The sequence below is a fragment of the Ornithodoros turicata genome, chromosome 6 (genome assembly GCF_037126465.1).
Source record: "Ornithodoros turicata isolate Travis chromosome 6, ASM3712646v1, whole genome shotgun sequence".
In the NCBI taxonomy this organism is placed as follows: Eukaryota; Metazoa; Arthropoda; class Arachnida; order Ixodida; family Argasidae; genus Ornithodoros; species Ornithodoros turicata.
Genome location: NC_088206.1, coordinates 28,214,319 through 28,230,373, shown reverse-complemented (window position 1 = coordinate 28,230,373; position 16,055 = coordinate 28,214,319). Strand labels below are relative to the sequence as shown.

Genomic DNA, 16,055 nt, shown 5'->3' with positions numbered 1-16,055 from the left:
TAAACCCGAATTTTACAGATTTCGTTCGGGGGGTAAATATCGGGCGGATACGGGTCAGGCCCTAAACCCTAAAAAGTCAGGCCCTAAGTATAGTGTGTGCTGCAACTGCTGTTGATGCTGGGCACAGCATAGCAAGTCTAAGGCCCAAGTCTTAGGCAGGCCTATTCAGAGATGTAGTGCAATAAGTGTTTCAGCAAAAAGTTACTATAAAAATAAGGAAGAACCTATAAGGCAACTAAGATATAGTTAGATAGTAATCTAAGATAGTAGATAGTTGTGAAAAGTTTTAAAGTCACGGGCATCTCGTCAGCACTCGACTGCACGGAAGATGACGTCGTATGGGAGGACCGTCATTCCAGCGACGATGAAGTTTCCGTTTGCACAGACGACTGTGATTCCGACATTTCTGAATAAACAGGTACTTCAGTGCACTTTTTCTTGTCGAGGTCAAAATTTTTCTCCGCGTAATTAACGCACCCCCTCTTTGGTGCTAAGCTTTTTGGAAAAAAAAATGCGTTCATTACGCGAGTAAATACGGTATCAAACAAGCAAATTTAAAAAGAGGGGCTACTAAAAGTGTTTACAAATAAGGTCTGGCTATGGGTACTACGTTGGTTACAACTGTTGAATTTCCCACTGCCTTCACAGATAAAAATAAGTGCAATTTGTATACTCTGAGGAGCTCACCTTGGGAAAGCATTCCTGTTTCACCCCTAAACTGGCCGTGAATACGCAGCACCTGTTCAAATGCCCCCTGGTCTCCAGATACCCAAGGCTGCCCCACCACGCAAGTGCGCAGCTGCATAATGCAATTCAGCACTCTGTGCAGGACCCTTGCGATTGGGGCAGCTCGTTTGACAAGCAGGCAGCGGCGTCCCAGTCTGGAGACACACGTGGTGTGTGCTTGCCGAATGTCATCCAATGTTTGCACTTTACTGTAGAGACTGTCTTGTAGCTCCCTCAGAGTTACCTCCACTGCTTGACTGTTGACATAGGATGCCAGCTGCTGCACAAAATTCTCCATCTCGTGCCTAAAACGGACATACGTGAAAACTTCAGGAATAGAAGCAGCCACCTGTGGTCCAAACATAGGGAAGTTTACGCTACTCAGAATGATAAAACTGGGCAAGAACAGCGGCAGTATTGCTACGGACTCAAGGACATGCAAAGTGCATTTCCAAAAGCGTAGATGTTTGTTGTTAGCAAATGCCGTTGCAGCTTGATTTGGCGCAATTCGAGATTTTCTTTGTTGTTTTGAATATTTCGTAATACTAAAATTTGTTGAAAAAACAAAAACAAAAAAAACTTTGCTCTACATGGGTTACAACCTTGTCACAACTGAAACATTGCTTAACTTAACTGCTTGAACAGAAATGTACCTCAAATGTAAGGGTCCCTCAAACAGTTTGATACGTTGGCATGGTACGAACAATGCTCAAATAAGTTGTTTCCAGGATATGACCTCCAGAAAAGTACCTGCCACTTCTTTGAATGAAACCCATTCACGGACAACCTCCATGTATCACAGCATGCTATGGACACAGTGTGTTCACATGCTTGGCAGTAGATACAATATTCCTCATGCCAATACAGTCGAACCTCGATATAACGAAACCCACGGGGACTGCAATTTCTTTCGTTGTATCGAACATTTCGTTGTACCGAATTCAAGGTCACGGATCGCGACCTTTGCGAGGGCGCGCACTGTGCGTCGATAACTCCCGCTACGACGCGGAAACGTTTTTCGTGAAAAATGACAACAACTACAAATACAGCGCCAAAGTGCAGCTACGGTATTTTATTCTTGCGTGAAATAGCCGGTTATACGCGTCTGCGTCGTGCCTAGAAGACGCGGTGTCATGCATTGTTCGTACGCCGCCGAAGCCTCCGCAGCTTTCTCCATATCGTGTTGCGATCTCACGCAAACCTTCTACGTCTATGACACTGCGTTTTCCGTAAGGCTCTCCGTTGCTATGGCATGTTTGTCCCCATCAAGAAATTCATCTAGGCTGATTTCGTCACTTACGCCGCCACGCGAACGAAGCGTTTCCCACGCGTGCGAAGGCGCCTTGCGTCTCGTGCTCTTTTTGCTTGGCTGCAACCGGACAGTTCAAAACAAGCGCGAAAAGGAGGAGGAGAAGCCTCGGAAGAAAATCCCTAACCTTCCAATGACTCAGACTTCCTTTTGTAGGCACCAGATTCCTCCCGACCCTAATCGCGCGTGCCATCTTTCGCCGCGGGAACAGGACGCTGCTTGCGCCCTTTGTTTTCATGACCCTAAAGTCGGCTTTGGGGTCATAAACCTTATCTTGTTCTTTCGCTGTATCCAGGCGGCGGCTGAAAAGTGTTTCGTTGTAGCTGGAGTTAAAATACATTGATCTCTATGGCCCTCTGCCGGGGAATCCAAATTATTTCGCTCTATCGCGAATTTCGTTATATCGCGTTTCGTTGTAACGAGGTTTGACTGTAATGTGGTAGAAATGACATCCTAGCGTTGCGCTTCAACGTTTAGTTTCACTGTCGCATGTTATTTATGTTTCTGAAAGTTACTTGGTGCTGCTCACACAAGCTGACCTAACATTAAGTGATACAGTAAAAACAATTTTGCAATGATGAAAGGCAGTGGAAAGTGTAAACAAACTTTCAGTTCCCTAAGTCACTTAAAGGTAAGTTAAGTCAAACACATTTAAGTTTTACTGCAGCAGAGTCACACTCAGTTGGCACACCAAACTGTCACCAAACAAATGCCAGTGACTTGAAACAGAACAGCTTTCGAGATGTCCATAAGATAATCGTACCGTATTACGTGTAGCTTCCTCAACTGAGGGCCACTGTAATTACTTGCTTTTGTTGCTGCAAGAGATTAAATACCATTGTTACAGCAGCATTCACTTCCAGAAAAGCAGGATTACCGCAGGGCCGGATGCGAAACCATACATCAGCCAAAGCCCAATGAGCTCTCTGAATTTGGAGCAAGAAGTGGAAGACCTTGTTGTACCGTTGCAAGGAACTGTCAGTTATCACCAGATTAAGGGGCCACTGCACCTGTAAGTGAGATAGACACGTGAGTACATGAAACTAACAAACAACAAATTTATTTATGAAACGAACAAGGCTAATGGCATACATAGTACAAGGTATTTGTCTTTTCAGACCAAAAAAGTTCTTTGTGTCATCGCTGACAACTAATGGGTGGTTGTAATGCAGAGGTTAAGACTGTGGTTCTCAACCAGGTTTCACCAGAACTAGGAGTTATGTGACCACGATATTGTCGAGCCCTCTTGAGTGAAGCTGGAGCATACCGAGGCTCGCCATCAGCCATGCTTGGTATCTGACAGTGCGTGACAGTGTTGAGGTGGAAAATGAATACCACGAGCTGCGCTGTGACAACCTTCATCCTTAAGTTGGACATCAGTGTAAGTAAAGCTTAAATAGTTTGGTTGGTTCGTGAGACTACTACTTTTTACACATGGAGTTCAACTGCGCGCCTTCGATCCAAATTATCGAAAACCCTGATCTATTCAAAGTACGAGGTACTACCACCCTAGCTAGCTCGACCCCAGTAACCGGGCATGGGCCATGTAACGAACAAACATTGTGTTCTGAGAGTATGAAGACACGTATATTTCTCTACCCCGAAATAAACTTTGGTGGCCTGTGTGCAACAGCAACAATGTGCCTTTGCTGCCACGCACCACCATCTTTAAATGAGGACCCCAACATCTGCCCGCTGGGACATCCCGTCACTGCCGGTCAGGATTCGTGTGGAAGAACACCATGTTCGACACTAATTAAAAACTTAGAAAATCCACGCTTAAAATTCCACCCGTCAAAGTCCATCTGCTGAAATAAACCATTTAAGAATCCACGCCCTTAAATCCACAATGTCAAAATAAATAATGATTAGGCCTAGCCGGAACTCCGACGACATCAGTTTATAGCTGTCAGTTGAAGACCAGTTTCCATACTTGTGTCAACAGGCAGCGAGTGTCCTCTAGACTTTTTCAACAGTGTACGTTGATGATCAACGTCCATGTAAAAAAATTTCTCACCTCACCTCACCTCAATTCATTGTTCGAGGAGATTTCCTCATCTCACTTCACCTCATTGTGCGTGAGGTGAGGGTGAGTGCACTCTACCCTCATCTGCCCTCTGCTGGTGAATGCTTAGACTGAGGCTACATGTTCTAGGAGACCCTTTTATCACATCAGGTCAGTCACCATCATCAGGACAGGACTTGCAGAGGGACACCACCTACTTTACAATTCAAAGTGCTTTACAACAATTTTTCAATTCCTGTTTCGAATGAGTTTGAGAAGCCTGTGAACTGGTGTCATTAAAAATAATGGTACATATTTCAACAGCATGTTCCATATTTTGCAAAATGGCTTTACAAAAAAAAAAAAAAAAAAAGGGAAAATCTGCTTTGCAACGTCTAGATATTTTATAAGGGGTATACAAATCTGAATATTGGAGTCAAAGCAAATACTGAATCGAATGTGTGTGAGAGAGAGAAAGGGCCGAATGCCAAATCTAATATTGAATATTCCTGCACATTTTTCAATATTTATTTTTGAAACTAAAAATAGTTTGCAGTTACAGACTTACTTGTAAAATAAAAAGTAGAACAACGACTCAGAGCAACTAAAGTTAGCTCGTTCTTGAATCTGAGACAGTCTAGACGTTGTTGTGCAGGAAACTACATGTTCCACATTCTCTGTGTGAGGCTTGCAATTACAGCACAATTCAGATGCTACTGGCTACTGAAAAAAGACATTCATTTATAATTTCTGTGGCTGGTATCTCTAGATACTTCATGGCCACTTTAGCACGATGAGCACATGGAGTCAAGTTTCCTACAGTTGTGTCAGATGTTGTGTGATTTCTTTGTGCTCAAGTGTGATTTCTTTGTTTAGCTTTAGCAGCCTGCAGATCATGTCATATTCACTGTTCCTGCTTTTGTGTCAACATCCTAGATAAGCATAACTGGGGCAATGTCCATTCTCTGCTGGTACTGAGTCTTTCGAGTGCCTGTGGGCCATGCTTGTAGTCTCCAACTATGGCATGAGGAGGGTTCTTCGTTTTTGGGTTTTATATTTTCAAATTCGGGAGGGAAAAATCGGCTGCTATTTACACATGAGAATTCGGAGAGAAATCGGGCGCTATGATGTCTGTTTCACGTGTCATCGGGGAATTTTCGGGTGAAAGGAAAGGCATTTGAAACAAGCCTCTGCTGTGACGAGAAACAAGAATCTTTATATTTCTGCTCGGAACTGGGGCAGTGAATAACTGTGGTATTCAAACACTTGCCCCGAGTTCCATAAAAGCTCGTTTTTGACTCCTGCAGGAGGAGATTATAAAAGGAGGACAAATAGGTTGTCACAAATAGCTCTCTTTGCTGATATTATGATTCACTTTTCCGACAGTTTACCGAGAACGACAAGTTGAAGGAAGGCAAGGATTTCGGGTAGATATCAGGTTTTACCCGAAATTCTTGAGAACTTGTTTGGGGGGAACTATTGTGAAAAATCATAGTTAATGAAGAACGCTAGGCATCAGCCATCACACTACATTGTTCATCCAGGGTTTTTACGCAGGACGGATAACTATAGCCGAGGACACCTCTGAAAGGTTGGTTGTACTCTGTGTATTTTGCATCGTAGTGTCACCATCCTTTCATACAGGGAGACCACATTCACGGGGCCCAGGCACAGGTCTCAGAATATTTGCACAAAGTGCAGCCATTTTGCATCTCAACTGCAAATTGCAGCATGTGAGCCACACACAGAAACTGTAACCTCACTTAACAGCAGAAATTATGTGCCTAGCATTATCTGTCACAACAAACACAGGTAGTCCTTGCTGTTCTATGACAGATGCCAGCCTGTCTTGGATGTTTTAAACAACACACTTTTCAGGCACATGTACAATTGCTAGGGTGATGCTCTTAATTACAAATTGTGATGTCGCTGTGGTTAGCTCTGGACGTTCACAAGTCTTTTGTCAAAGAGGTACACTCAAGTCTTGCACTACACAATGAATGTTATTCTTTACCTTTTCTACTGTGCTTTCATACAGCCCATTTCTACAAAGGTTGAAGATGCACAATCAGTTTTCTAAACGTTCTGTGTTCCACAGTACCAACTGGTTGAAGGCCTATTGCAAGTATCTTTTCAATGTTTTTAGTTATTGTATCATGTTCTTTCTCTGACAGAGCTCACCTCTGATACTGCCAACTGTAAAGTTTACTGTGAGCTTACACCTTCTGTCGCGGGTTTCTTGGATGGTTCCTCCAGAAAGCAAGTATATAGGAGAAGTGATTAATGATGTGGAGTCTTTAGCGCAGTGTTGCACACACTGCAAGTAGCTTCTTTGGACAAAACTTTCATGAAATGCTTCCACATTTTTGCACTTTGTTTTATTTGTAAGTGCACGCAACAGCATAAGCGCCTTAGAATGTTGCACTTATATAAACATCAGGACAATGCTTAAAAATTCGTTTTTAAAGGATCATGGAAAAGACTTGGAATATATATATATTTTTTCTGCATCATATGAGCATACCACCTTCAGGCACAGTCACGCAAAATATTTCTTTGGGAAATGCGAATTTACTGAGAAAATTGCTTTACAAGAGTGCGATCAGCGGCGATAACCTCACCCAGCGGCTCCTCGTGTCTCATGACATCAGGTGGCAGAGGACTCTTCATTTGCCACTGAGAATCATCTGCTAGCGAGAGTGACTAGTCGAGATGCGAGAGCAGCGCAAAACGTGACTGGAAAAAGAAAAAAGAAAAAAAGAGAGAAGTTGCTCGCCTCAGTATTGGTGAGGCAAATGACATTGTAGACTGGCAGCCAAAGAGAGCAGGTTTTCTGACCTGTGAGATTGAAAGCTCTCTTGTGCTCCAGGATCACGCACTGCACTCGTAGTTTTTGTGCAAATGTGTGTCCCAGGGCTCGTAATCCTAATTTCTAGTTCTCCCGACATATTTGTTCTCAAGTCTTTCCATGCTCCTTTAAGAATAATAGGTGAAAAGACAATCCTAAGAGGGTTCATGAATAGAGTCTGAGCCAAAAAATCTGAGTTCTCAGTGGCAAACTGCTCGCAAGGAGGCCTATTATCTGAAATATACCCTATTTTTGCCATGGGGCATTTAACGCGGAAGCAGTTCATGCGCAAAAAAAAAAGGCATCGAGCGGTCACCCGACACACCCTCTGCAAGCAGACCGACGTCATGTACGTCCTTTGCTCACTCAAAGGTTGCACCAAGCTAACCCGCCGGTGGCTGAGGTAACGTCCCAGCCAGTTTCTCCATTGTGCCTGCAGCAGTGGTGTCGAAGCAGTCGCCTTTTTTGGCCATGACCTTTAGTTAATACCTATTTCCATTGTACTAACCAATATTGGGGTCATACTCCACATGGTGAATGGATGAGCAGCTAGGAATGCATTACATATGCTTGCAGAGGTTTTTGGGATGTCTACATGGTCCCTTTAAACTTGCTGAGAACAGAAAGAAGGTCAATATCAGGAGGAAGGGAGTTATACAAAATCTGTAAACTTGACAATGGTGAAGACATCAACTGGTTCGTTGCAAAAAACAATGAAACACGTCTATTATACCTGAGAGGCAGGTGAAAGGATAAGATATTCCTGACTCTAAACTGCCATTTACAGCTCAGTACAAAGATAAAGCATCCCGCGTGCACCTGCGGCTGTACAGCATACTCAAATCAAGCTTTGATAAGACATGTGCACAATTGTAGTAATACCTACGCTCAAAGTACCTGCCGTAAACAATGCGAACAAAACGCTTTTGCACGTTCTTGTAGCACTTAGGTAAACCGTTCCACACAATGGAGGCGAATCTAAGCCTTGACTGTACAACAGTACAATATAGGTGAACGAGACAATGGAAGCTTTTAAGATGTCTCGTTAGGCGACATACAAGGGTCGGTCAAGGTCGACTGAGACTTATTTCTTTAAATACAATAGAAAATTTGGGAAGCACCAAACTGAGTCAGTTTCTCAAAGTATTCACCATGTGCACGTAGACACCGCTGCCATTGCTGTAGCAACTCTTTCCTGCCTTTGGCGTAGAAAGAAGTGGGCTGCTGTCGCAGCCACTACAGGACATCTTTCTGGAGGGCTTCATTTTTGTGCAAGGTCTTTCCTCCAAGGTGCTCTTTAAGGGGCCAAACAAATGGTAATTGCTCAGGGGCTAAATCTGGTATCTAAATCTAAATTCTCATGGACCCCTCAGCAGACGGCTCTATCTTCCTTTTCTTTGGCAGCGGGGAAGCTTTATCTTGCCATTCCATGCTCTTTCTTATTATCTCCGGGGTGCAATGATGCATCCAGGTTTCATCACATGTAATGATTGACATGTAAAAATTCGTCCCTTTTCAAACTGGTTCAGCAGTTTCTCAGAGAGAGTTGCCATGTGCACTCCCTTCTGGTCACAAGTGAGGTGTTGAGGCACCCACCTTATGCACACTTTGCAGAACAGTAGGCGAATGATTGTCTCCACACTGCCGACACTAATTATGCTGGACTGCAATGTCCCAAACGGTTACTTGCGAGTTCACGAGGATGGCTACCTTAACGCCTGCGATGTTCACTGGTGTGACTGCAGTCGGATGAACGTGTCCATGTGGTCCATTCGTCACCATACGCCGTCCTTTGCCAAACTGTCTGCCCCATTCATACACTCTTCACTATGACACCGTTTGTTTCCCAAACTTGCATGTAGATCTTTGCAAAATCTCAGCTGGTTTGACATTCTTCTTCATAAGTAGTTTGATTGTGCATCGCTGTTCCACAACTACAGAGACACTGCTCTCAGCCATGACAGCTGCCACTGCTGCACATGCTTCATGTGCCGCTGACCCAAGAAGTGCACTTTGTCCTCCGAAAGTTTGATTTAATTACATTTACTCCATGATTTTTCTCGAGCAAAAGTCTCTGTCAACCTTGAACGCCCTTGTAAAACACCAAGTAATCGCGTAGTAACGCTGACATTAACACACACGTGATCTGCGTAACATAGAATAGAATCTAGGTAAGCACCCAAATCACGAATGCTTGATACATGGCTAATGACATTACTATGTACCACATTCATGAAAGTCACAGGACTGCTCTTTCAACATATCGTGATACTTTAGTTCGGTGGGGTTTATAGGGAGACGATTATTGCAGCACCGGTAGTTATGTTGTATTAACATTGCTTTTCAGGAGGAAACAGCCGTCTAAGGTGCGGACATGTACAAAAATGTTCACATCGTCTGTGTACAGCAATATTTTGGACTGCTCAACGGCAGAGACAATATCATTAATAAAGGCTGAAAATAGCTGAGGTGCCAAACTGGAGCCCTGCAGCACACTCTATATGGCACTCTCAAAGTACTCTGACTCATTTGATGCAAAGGAACGGTTTTCAAAATGCAGTTATGTGAAGACACATTCCAGACACGCAAAGTGAAACTATGCGCAGAGCAGGGTTCGAAATTCCGAGCTATTTTTGCAGTCCTGGGACTTCAAGATTTCTAAAAGTGAATTCCACGATCCCGAGACAGGATCGGGGTTTTTCTGCAACTATCCCCCGAGGTTGTATAGGATGTATCCACTGGCGAATCCCCGCTACTGTAAAAGCAATACAGTGCGAGTTTCGTCCTTATTGTTGCGTTTTACTCTTCTCTCTTTCTATTCCTCCAAATAGTAACTACTAGTAAAACCTCATTAAAACGTACTCACGTAAGCCGTATTTCCGCTTTAAAAGTACTCGAGCCGAGTCCCTGAGGGGGGTGCCATTAAACATAATTAGAGCCTGAAATTGTAGGGTTTAACCCGATTCTTCCCCAAATTTGTACCCCAAATTGAAGGTTGCCTCTTTAAGGTGAAACCCGGCTTTTGGCCGGGGTTTACTCGGCACATTGCCCCCACAGAGACGTCTGAAGGAATGCACACTACCTTGTTTGGCAGCAAACGCAGTTATATCACCATTTGTACCAAACCAGTTCAGTGAGTTTGAGTAACTGAGACTGATTTCTCCCTGAATTTAGCGTACTGGAAGTTTTTCCACCTGAATTCTCATGAATTTAAAGCACATGTTTATTTACCTGGTTTTTACTCCCCAAATATAGAAAAAAATATCTCCCAAAAAAACTTCAGGCTCTGAACATCATGCATTGAATAACCACTTGAGCCACAGTGGTTTTTTGCATACTTGTTGGTCAATCCGTACGTCTGTCCTGTACCTGTCTTCAAATTGTCCTGTCGTTCTGGCCACGATATTGGTGCGTTACTCGCGTCGGTGACAGAGTTTGTCACGCGTCACGTTTTGCGTGCAAAAGTCGCTCCATACAGGTCAGCCTTTACAGGTTAGAGAGACTGTGAGTCGTAGTGTCATGCACACTGTCCCTTCGGCCTTCGGCACAGCCGAGCATTCTTCCTTTCAAAGTGCGAGGAGAAGGGTGATGTCTGGCAAGGTCATCTTGGAACTGCATGACTTTTATAAACTGGGAAAGGGGCTAAGCCACGAGGAAGCGCACAGCGCCGGCATGTCGGCAAACTAAAACGGGGAAACGTGCAGCGCCTCAAGCGAATATAACAGATTTCTGCCAATCAAGATGAAATAAAGGGTTAGAACTGTGCAGGTCTTGTAAATTGCCTCTTGAATAGTGTTTCTCATCCATCGGCCAGGATATGGGTGCGTATGTGTGACTTTCGGTTATGCTGTATTGTGTTCAGGGAAGGGTAACGGTAATGGTAACGGAAACAGAAACGGTATATTACCGAAATTGGAGATGGTAACGATAACGGAAACGGAAACGCATACCACGGTCCTCCATTACCAGAAACAGAAACGGAAACGAATTTATCGTCCGGTATTGAATTCGGGTAATGGCTATTCCTGTTGTGCGATGACATTTGAGTGACTTTTCATTTCTTGTTTTTGTATTTTGATGACTTCATTCCCTGTAATGCCCTAAATACTACACGAGAGCATGAAAAGAAAGTGCAAATTGGATCTCGAGGATGCATTCCTCACTTACCTCGCCCCAGTCCTCATAACCTCTGACATCAACACATGCTTATACTCCACCATAGCACGAGAATGCCAGCCTATGATTTTTAGTTACATATCTTGTACTTTTTTCTTTTCACTGTGGCCATGGCAGTATTATTTACTATTGAGAGCGTCCACTTATGAATGCGACATTGGATGAAAGTTACGCCCATCTTGAGTTGCTGGATGACTGAAGACTGAAAACATGTTCCTATGAGTACGTATATAATTTTTTTTTTATCTTGCAACATGTGCGCATCCCAACGACGTAAAATTACTTTTGTAGTGTGTACGCGTGACACCGAGCAGTACTTGGGCAAAACAGGGTGCTGATAGAGCCGGACGGACTGTCCTCTCGCAGCTCTGTGACAACCATTCCATTACCGGAAACAGTAACGGAAACGAAACGGAAACGAAATTGAAAGGCCGGTATCAGAAACGGATAACGGAAACGAAAATATAGCAGTAATGAAAATAGAAACGGTAATCAAAATACGTCCGTTATCCTTCCCTGATTGTGTTCTGGTCTGGAGCAGCCGAGTCTAGTTTTCTGCAAAGACTGTCTCCACCTCGTTTTTTTTTTTTTTTTTTTTCACTTTCAAATCAACATACTGATGAATGCCAAAGGAGAGAGGAAGGGAGATCTGCAGTCTTTGTGTAGTCTCGCGGATAGGAAGAATCCCCGTGATTTCGTAAGCGTTTTAATGCTACTTGATGGCTGTTCTCGGCTATGGGCTATGTGATGGGTGGGGTCAGATGTTGATGTGTCAGTCATGTGTCGCGGACGATGCGCTTAGCTCAGTTTCTGCAATGGATATTTGGATGGATTGCAATGGATATTTTTGTGGAAGGTACGGTATGCCAGAAAACAAAGGTCAGTAAGATACTGTTTTTTCTTTTTCACACATACTGCCAACCATTCTTTGTCAGGAATGCCCAATTTTATCACTGCCATATCTTGGGATTTGGCCTCGTGAAAAATCAGGATTTCGGAACATGAAAATATGCCAGGATCCCGGGATTCAAACCCTAGCACAGAGTAAAGATGCTTATGTCACGATGCCCTGCCGCCCTATATATACAGTCAACCCTCGATTTATGAACCTTCGATTTATGAATTCCCTCGTTTTATGAACACTAACACGAGGAACCAAACTTTGTACATGCATTTTTCCCTCGTTTTATGAACCTCGATATTCGAATAATGAATGGAATTTCTGGGAACCAACTAGGAGTTGCCCAGCGTTTTTGCCCTCAATTTATGAACGGATCGTTCCAAGGCCAATAAAAACCTTCAAAGAGATTATTCGTGGTCTTATGAATGACGCCTGAACAGACAAAACGTTTTCAAGGTATTGCACCCTCGGTTCTTAACCCCTCGAAATCCGAACAACAAACGAGTTTTTGTAGAAGTGTTCCTGACCTCAATTCATGAATAAGGTGTCCGCTGTCACCCGGAGATTAATAAACATAGGTTAAAAACCCCAGAGGAAATCCGAGACCAGTTGAGCCCGAATGTGCTGACATCTCCTCTTTCCAAGATTGACACAGCGGAAGGCATGGTCCAAAGCAAAATTAAACTATTTAGTATTGCATAATAAACAGAGTGTGAATGCGCTAACATCTGTGCTTTGTGAGATTTATACAGCAGAAAGCATGGTCGAAAGCAAAATTATGCAATATATATATATATTGCATTATAAACACAATACCAACTCGGAAATACTGTTCCATTTGCTTGATAGTACTCACTTAAAGGAATTTTCGATTTATGAATCCCTCGATTTATGAACGATTTTTCGGGGAACCGAGGGTGTTCATAAATCGAGGGTTGACTGTATATATTTGCAAAGTAAATGGAATATTCAGGAGATAGTCGTATATTCGAAGCACTGAATATATTAAATACTCGAGTCGTGAGTCGAATACTTCGAGTGACTCATATTCGATATCCAGCTTCCTATGTGCAAATGCTTCTCGCATGGTTTAGCGAAGTTGGTTGGTTGGTTGGCTTAAGTTGGAATGCCCTTGTCACCAACCACATGCTTATAAAAAAAGAAGCCAACGTTTACAAAACTGCATTGGTAAGCGAGATTCAACTCTTAATTTCGTTTCCTGCACTTCGTTCACTTATTCAGAAATTCGCTACCCGGTCCATAGAAGGTCGGAACTGAGGTGCCGGGACAAGCAAGACATGATTATATTCATGTGCATATGGTTCAATTAAAACCACATGCATCACAATGCCTTCCTGCATGAACAAGGAGAGCAGGAAGGCAAATGAGCATGTTTGCAAACAGAAGGTTGCAGCTAAAGCATAAAAAGAAAAGGTTCCCAAATGTGATAACTGGACCATAATGAACAAATTAAACAAAAAGTAATTAGCCGCTCATACATATTTAAGAATGGCACAAGTTACGTGAGTTATGGCTCCCCAACCTGTGTCTCGCATACGTATGTTCATAACTTTCAACCTCAAATGTGCTACGCTCCCAAATTTACTATCAAATGTCCTCCCTGTATTAGCCTCTTACCTCATAGCTCAGGAGGATGCTGCTCAGCACATTATCACCTGTAAAGGTGACTCATGGTCATTTTCTACCGCTGTCCAAGGAGCCTCATACCTGAAGAAAAGGATTCTGGGATGTTACGAGCATCCATGGCAAGGTGACGAACATGGAGTGAATTGCCCCGTGGTGATGCAGCCAGAGCATCTGAGAGAATGCTGCCCAGTGTGGAACGATTCAGAAGGTCAGAAGGAGCTTGAGACGTCGTTATCTGCAAGAAAACTTTTAATCACTCTTGATTCTGATTGTGCCAAAAAGCTGCTCCTGACATGACCCATGCAAAGTCATGAATGCTGCCCTACCCTTTCACAGATGCCTGAGCAGAGTGTTTGAGCAAAATCTCCATCCTGCAGGCAGAAAAAGTCTCCTATTGCTTGTAGGTGACTCGGTAGCTCGAGCTTGTGCAAAAAATAGTCCACAGCAGCTCTGTTCACCAGGTGCATTCTGAAAGGCAACGATGTCACATATCATGCATAACCAAGTAACAACATATGCAGAAAAGGGATGGCTGTTAAAACACCCTCTAAAACCACAATTGCTCACTCCCATAGGAAAAAAACAAACAAAAAAGGAACAAGAAGAAGAGAAAAGAACGGAGTTCCACATGCAAGGAGGAATTGAATTCATCACATAACAAATGGCAGCATTTAACATACACAAACATGAGTGCCTTCAATGATACAACAGATATCTTTGTCAATACTTTGCAATGTAAGTTGAATTAAGTTCTCCAGCAATGTAGTCGTGCTTAAAGGGGCTGTAAACAGGTATACAAGGTGCACATTTCTCTGTGTTATCTTATTGCAACTTAGGCAGTGAAAGCTCCTTGCAACTACTAGCACTCAAAACCAAAAGGCGCTTGCAAAGGGATGAAATATTCACTGCACTCTTTCGCTTTTTAGCTCCGCCCTGCGCTCTAACTCTACGTCATTTTGACGTGGTGCCTTCCTCACAAATTACGATCAAAGGTTCCACGTACGATTTTATTTCACTTGCGGAAATGGACTAGATGAATGTGAGTCTTCTTCTATTCAAAATCTAAACAGTTACAACCTAAAAGTGGAAAAGAAATGCGTTCAATTTAAGTATCACACGCGCACTACGTTTTCCGTGCATTAGCATGCAGCACACCACAAGCGCAAACGAATATCCTGCGCTACAGCTCCGGAGTCTTAGGTCGATGCGCAATGGGTCATCTTCAAATGGTTCCGATGGCAGGGCTGCCATACCTTGGTTTCAGCCATGCGGTATTGCATCACTAGCTCATGTGGCACAGTGGTTAGCATGCTGGCCATGTCACGTCGTGACTGGGAGGTACCCGGGTTCGAATCGCGTCATATGATAGCAGCCCAGTTGTTGATATATGTGCCGCCAAAGACGTTGATGCCATGACGTTGAATTTTGGAATCACAGAGCGCAAAATGTAGTTCCACACAGACAAACGGAGCACTCCACCTCACAGCTGATAATGAAGCCTGTTTATTGGCTGATAATTTGAAACGTCATGTCGGAGCACGTCGAGCAGTTTGTCACCCTTCAATGCCGCTAGCACAAAAAGTGACCACCAATGGGAGGAGCTGACTAGCATGCTATGTCACTGCCACGTCACAATGTGACGTACATGAAAACTCCCTATACATATTCATGCATTCAGGACAAAATCTGATTGTCTAACATATTCAGAGTCATTATTTGAGTTTGTAATAAACTAAATCGAACCCAAATATGCTTCAAATGCGAGTACTGCGCATCTGCGAAAGAGGTCCGCCATGGGAACGCGCCGCAGCAACCAAGATAAAATCTCCACACTGCCTCCTTGGTGCAGAGCCAGCTTCATAAATCGCCACCACAAGGAAAAGCTAAAAGTGAAAGCGAAACTCATTCTGTAGTGTTTGTAGTATCCACCAAATCTCACAACGGCTCAAGCAGCACGGTTGTCAAACCGTCGAGCGCCGCTGATCGACTCTCTGTGGGCGTGGTAAGGAATGAGATAACTGTCTCGAATTTGTTGTAGAGAACCTAAAGCGCAAATGCATGCATTTTTCATTCATTCATATGAGAATCCAGCAGTTTACCTTGCAGATTTGCATCCTGCAGTCTTACAAAAAATGTGATGTCCTATCCCAAAATGTTACCAAATGTTACTCAGAAGCAGTGCACTTGTTTTATACTCCCAGTGCTTATACGAAAGCTTCTTCCACTTCCCCTCCGAAACATGATACTACCTAATAGTTTTACAGATGTCAGTGCTCCAGACAATCTTTGTTGACACACAGAAGTGTTCTGTTCACATTTTCCAAAACCCCCATCTACATCATTAGGGGTACATTGGCGGGGTGGTTCACAAGGAAAGAACTTCACCTGGCAGATAGTGAGGACAATGAAATGCTGCTGTATGGAATACTAGCGGGGCTCTGAC

At 43.5% G+C, this 16,055-nt stretch overlaps 1 protein-coding gene across 4 annotated transcripts in view; it reads right to left on the bottom strand.

Moving 5' to 3' along the window:
• LOC135396488 (gamma-tubulin complex component 6-like) overlaps window positions 1–16,055 on the bottom strand; it is a 79,779-nt gene that overhangs the window by 8,162 nt on the left and 55,562 nt on the right. For all 4 annotated transcript variants that reach the window (XM_064627488.1, XM_064627482.1, XM_064627483.1 and 1 more), the window contains exons 19-24: window positions 13,939–14,080; window positions 13,694–13,847; window positions 13,604–13,641; window positions 2,913–3,045; window positions 2,799–2,853; window positions 688–1,031 (exon numbers count right to left, since the gene is read on the bottom strand). In XM_064627488.1, the coding sequence (XP_064483558.1) occupies window positions 688–1,031; window positions 2,799–2,853; window positions 2,913–3,045; window positions 13,604–13,641; window positions 13,694–13,847; window positions 13,939–14,080 (866 nt within the window). The remainder of the gene's footprint in view (window positions 1–687; window positions 1,032–2,798; window positions 2,854–2,912; window positions 3,046–13,603; window positions 13,642–13,693; window positions 13,848–13,938; window positions 14,081–16,055) is intronic.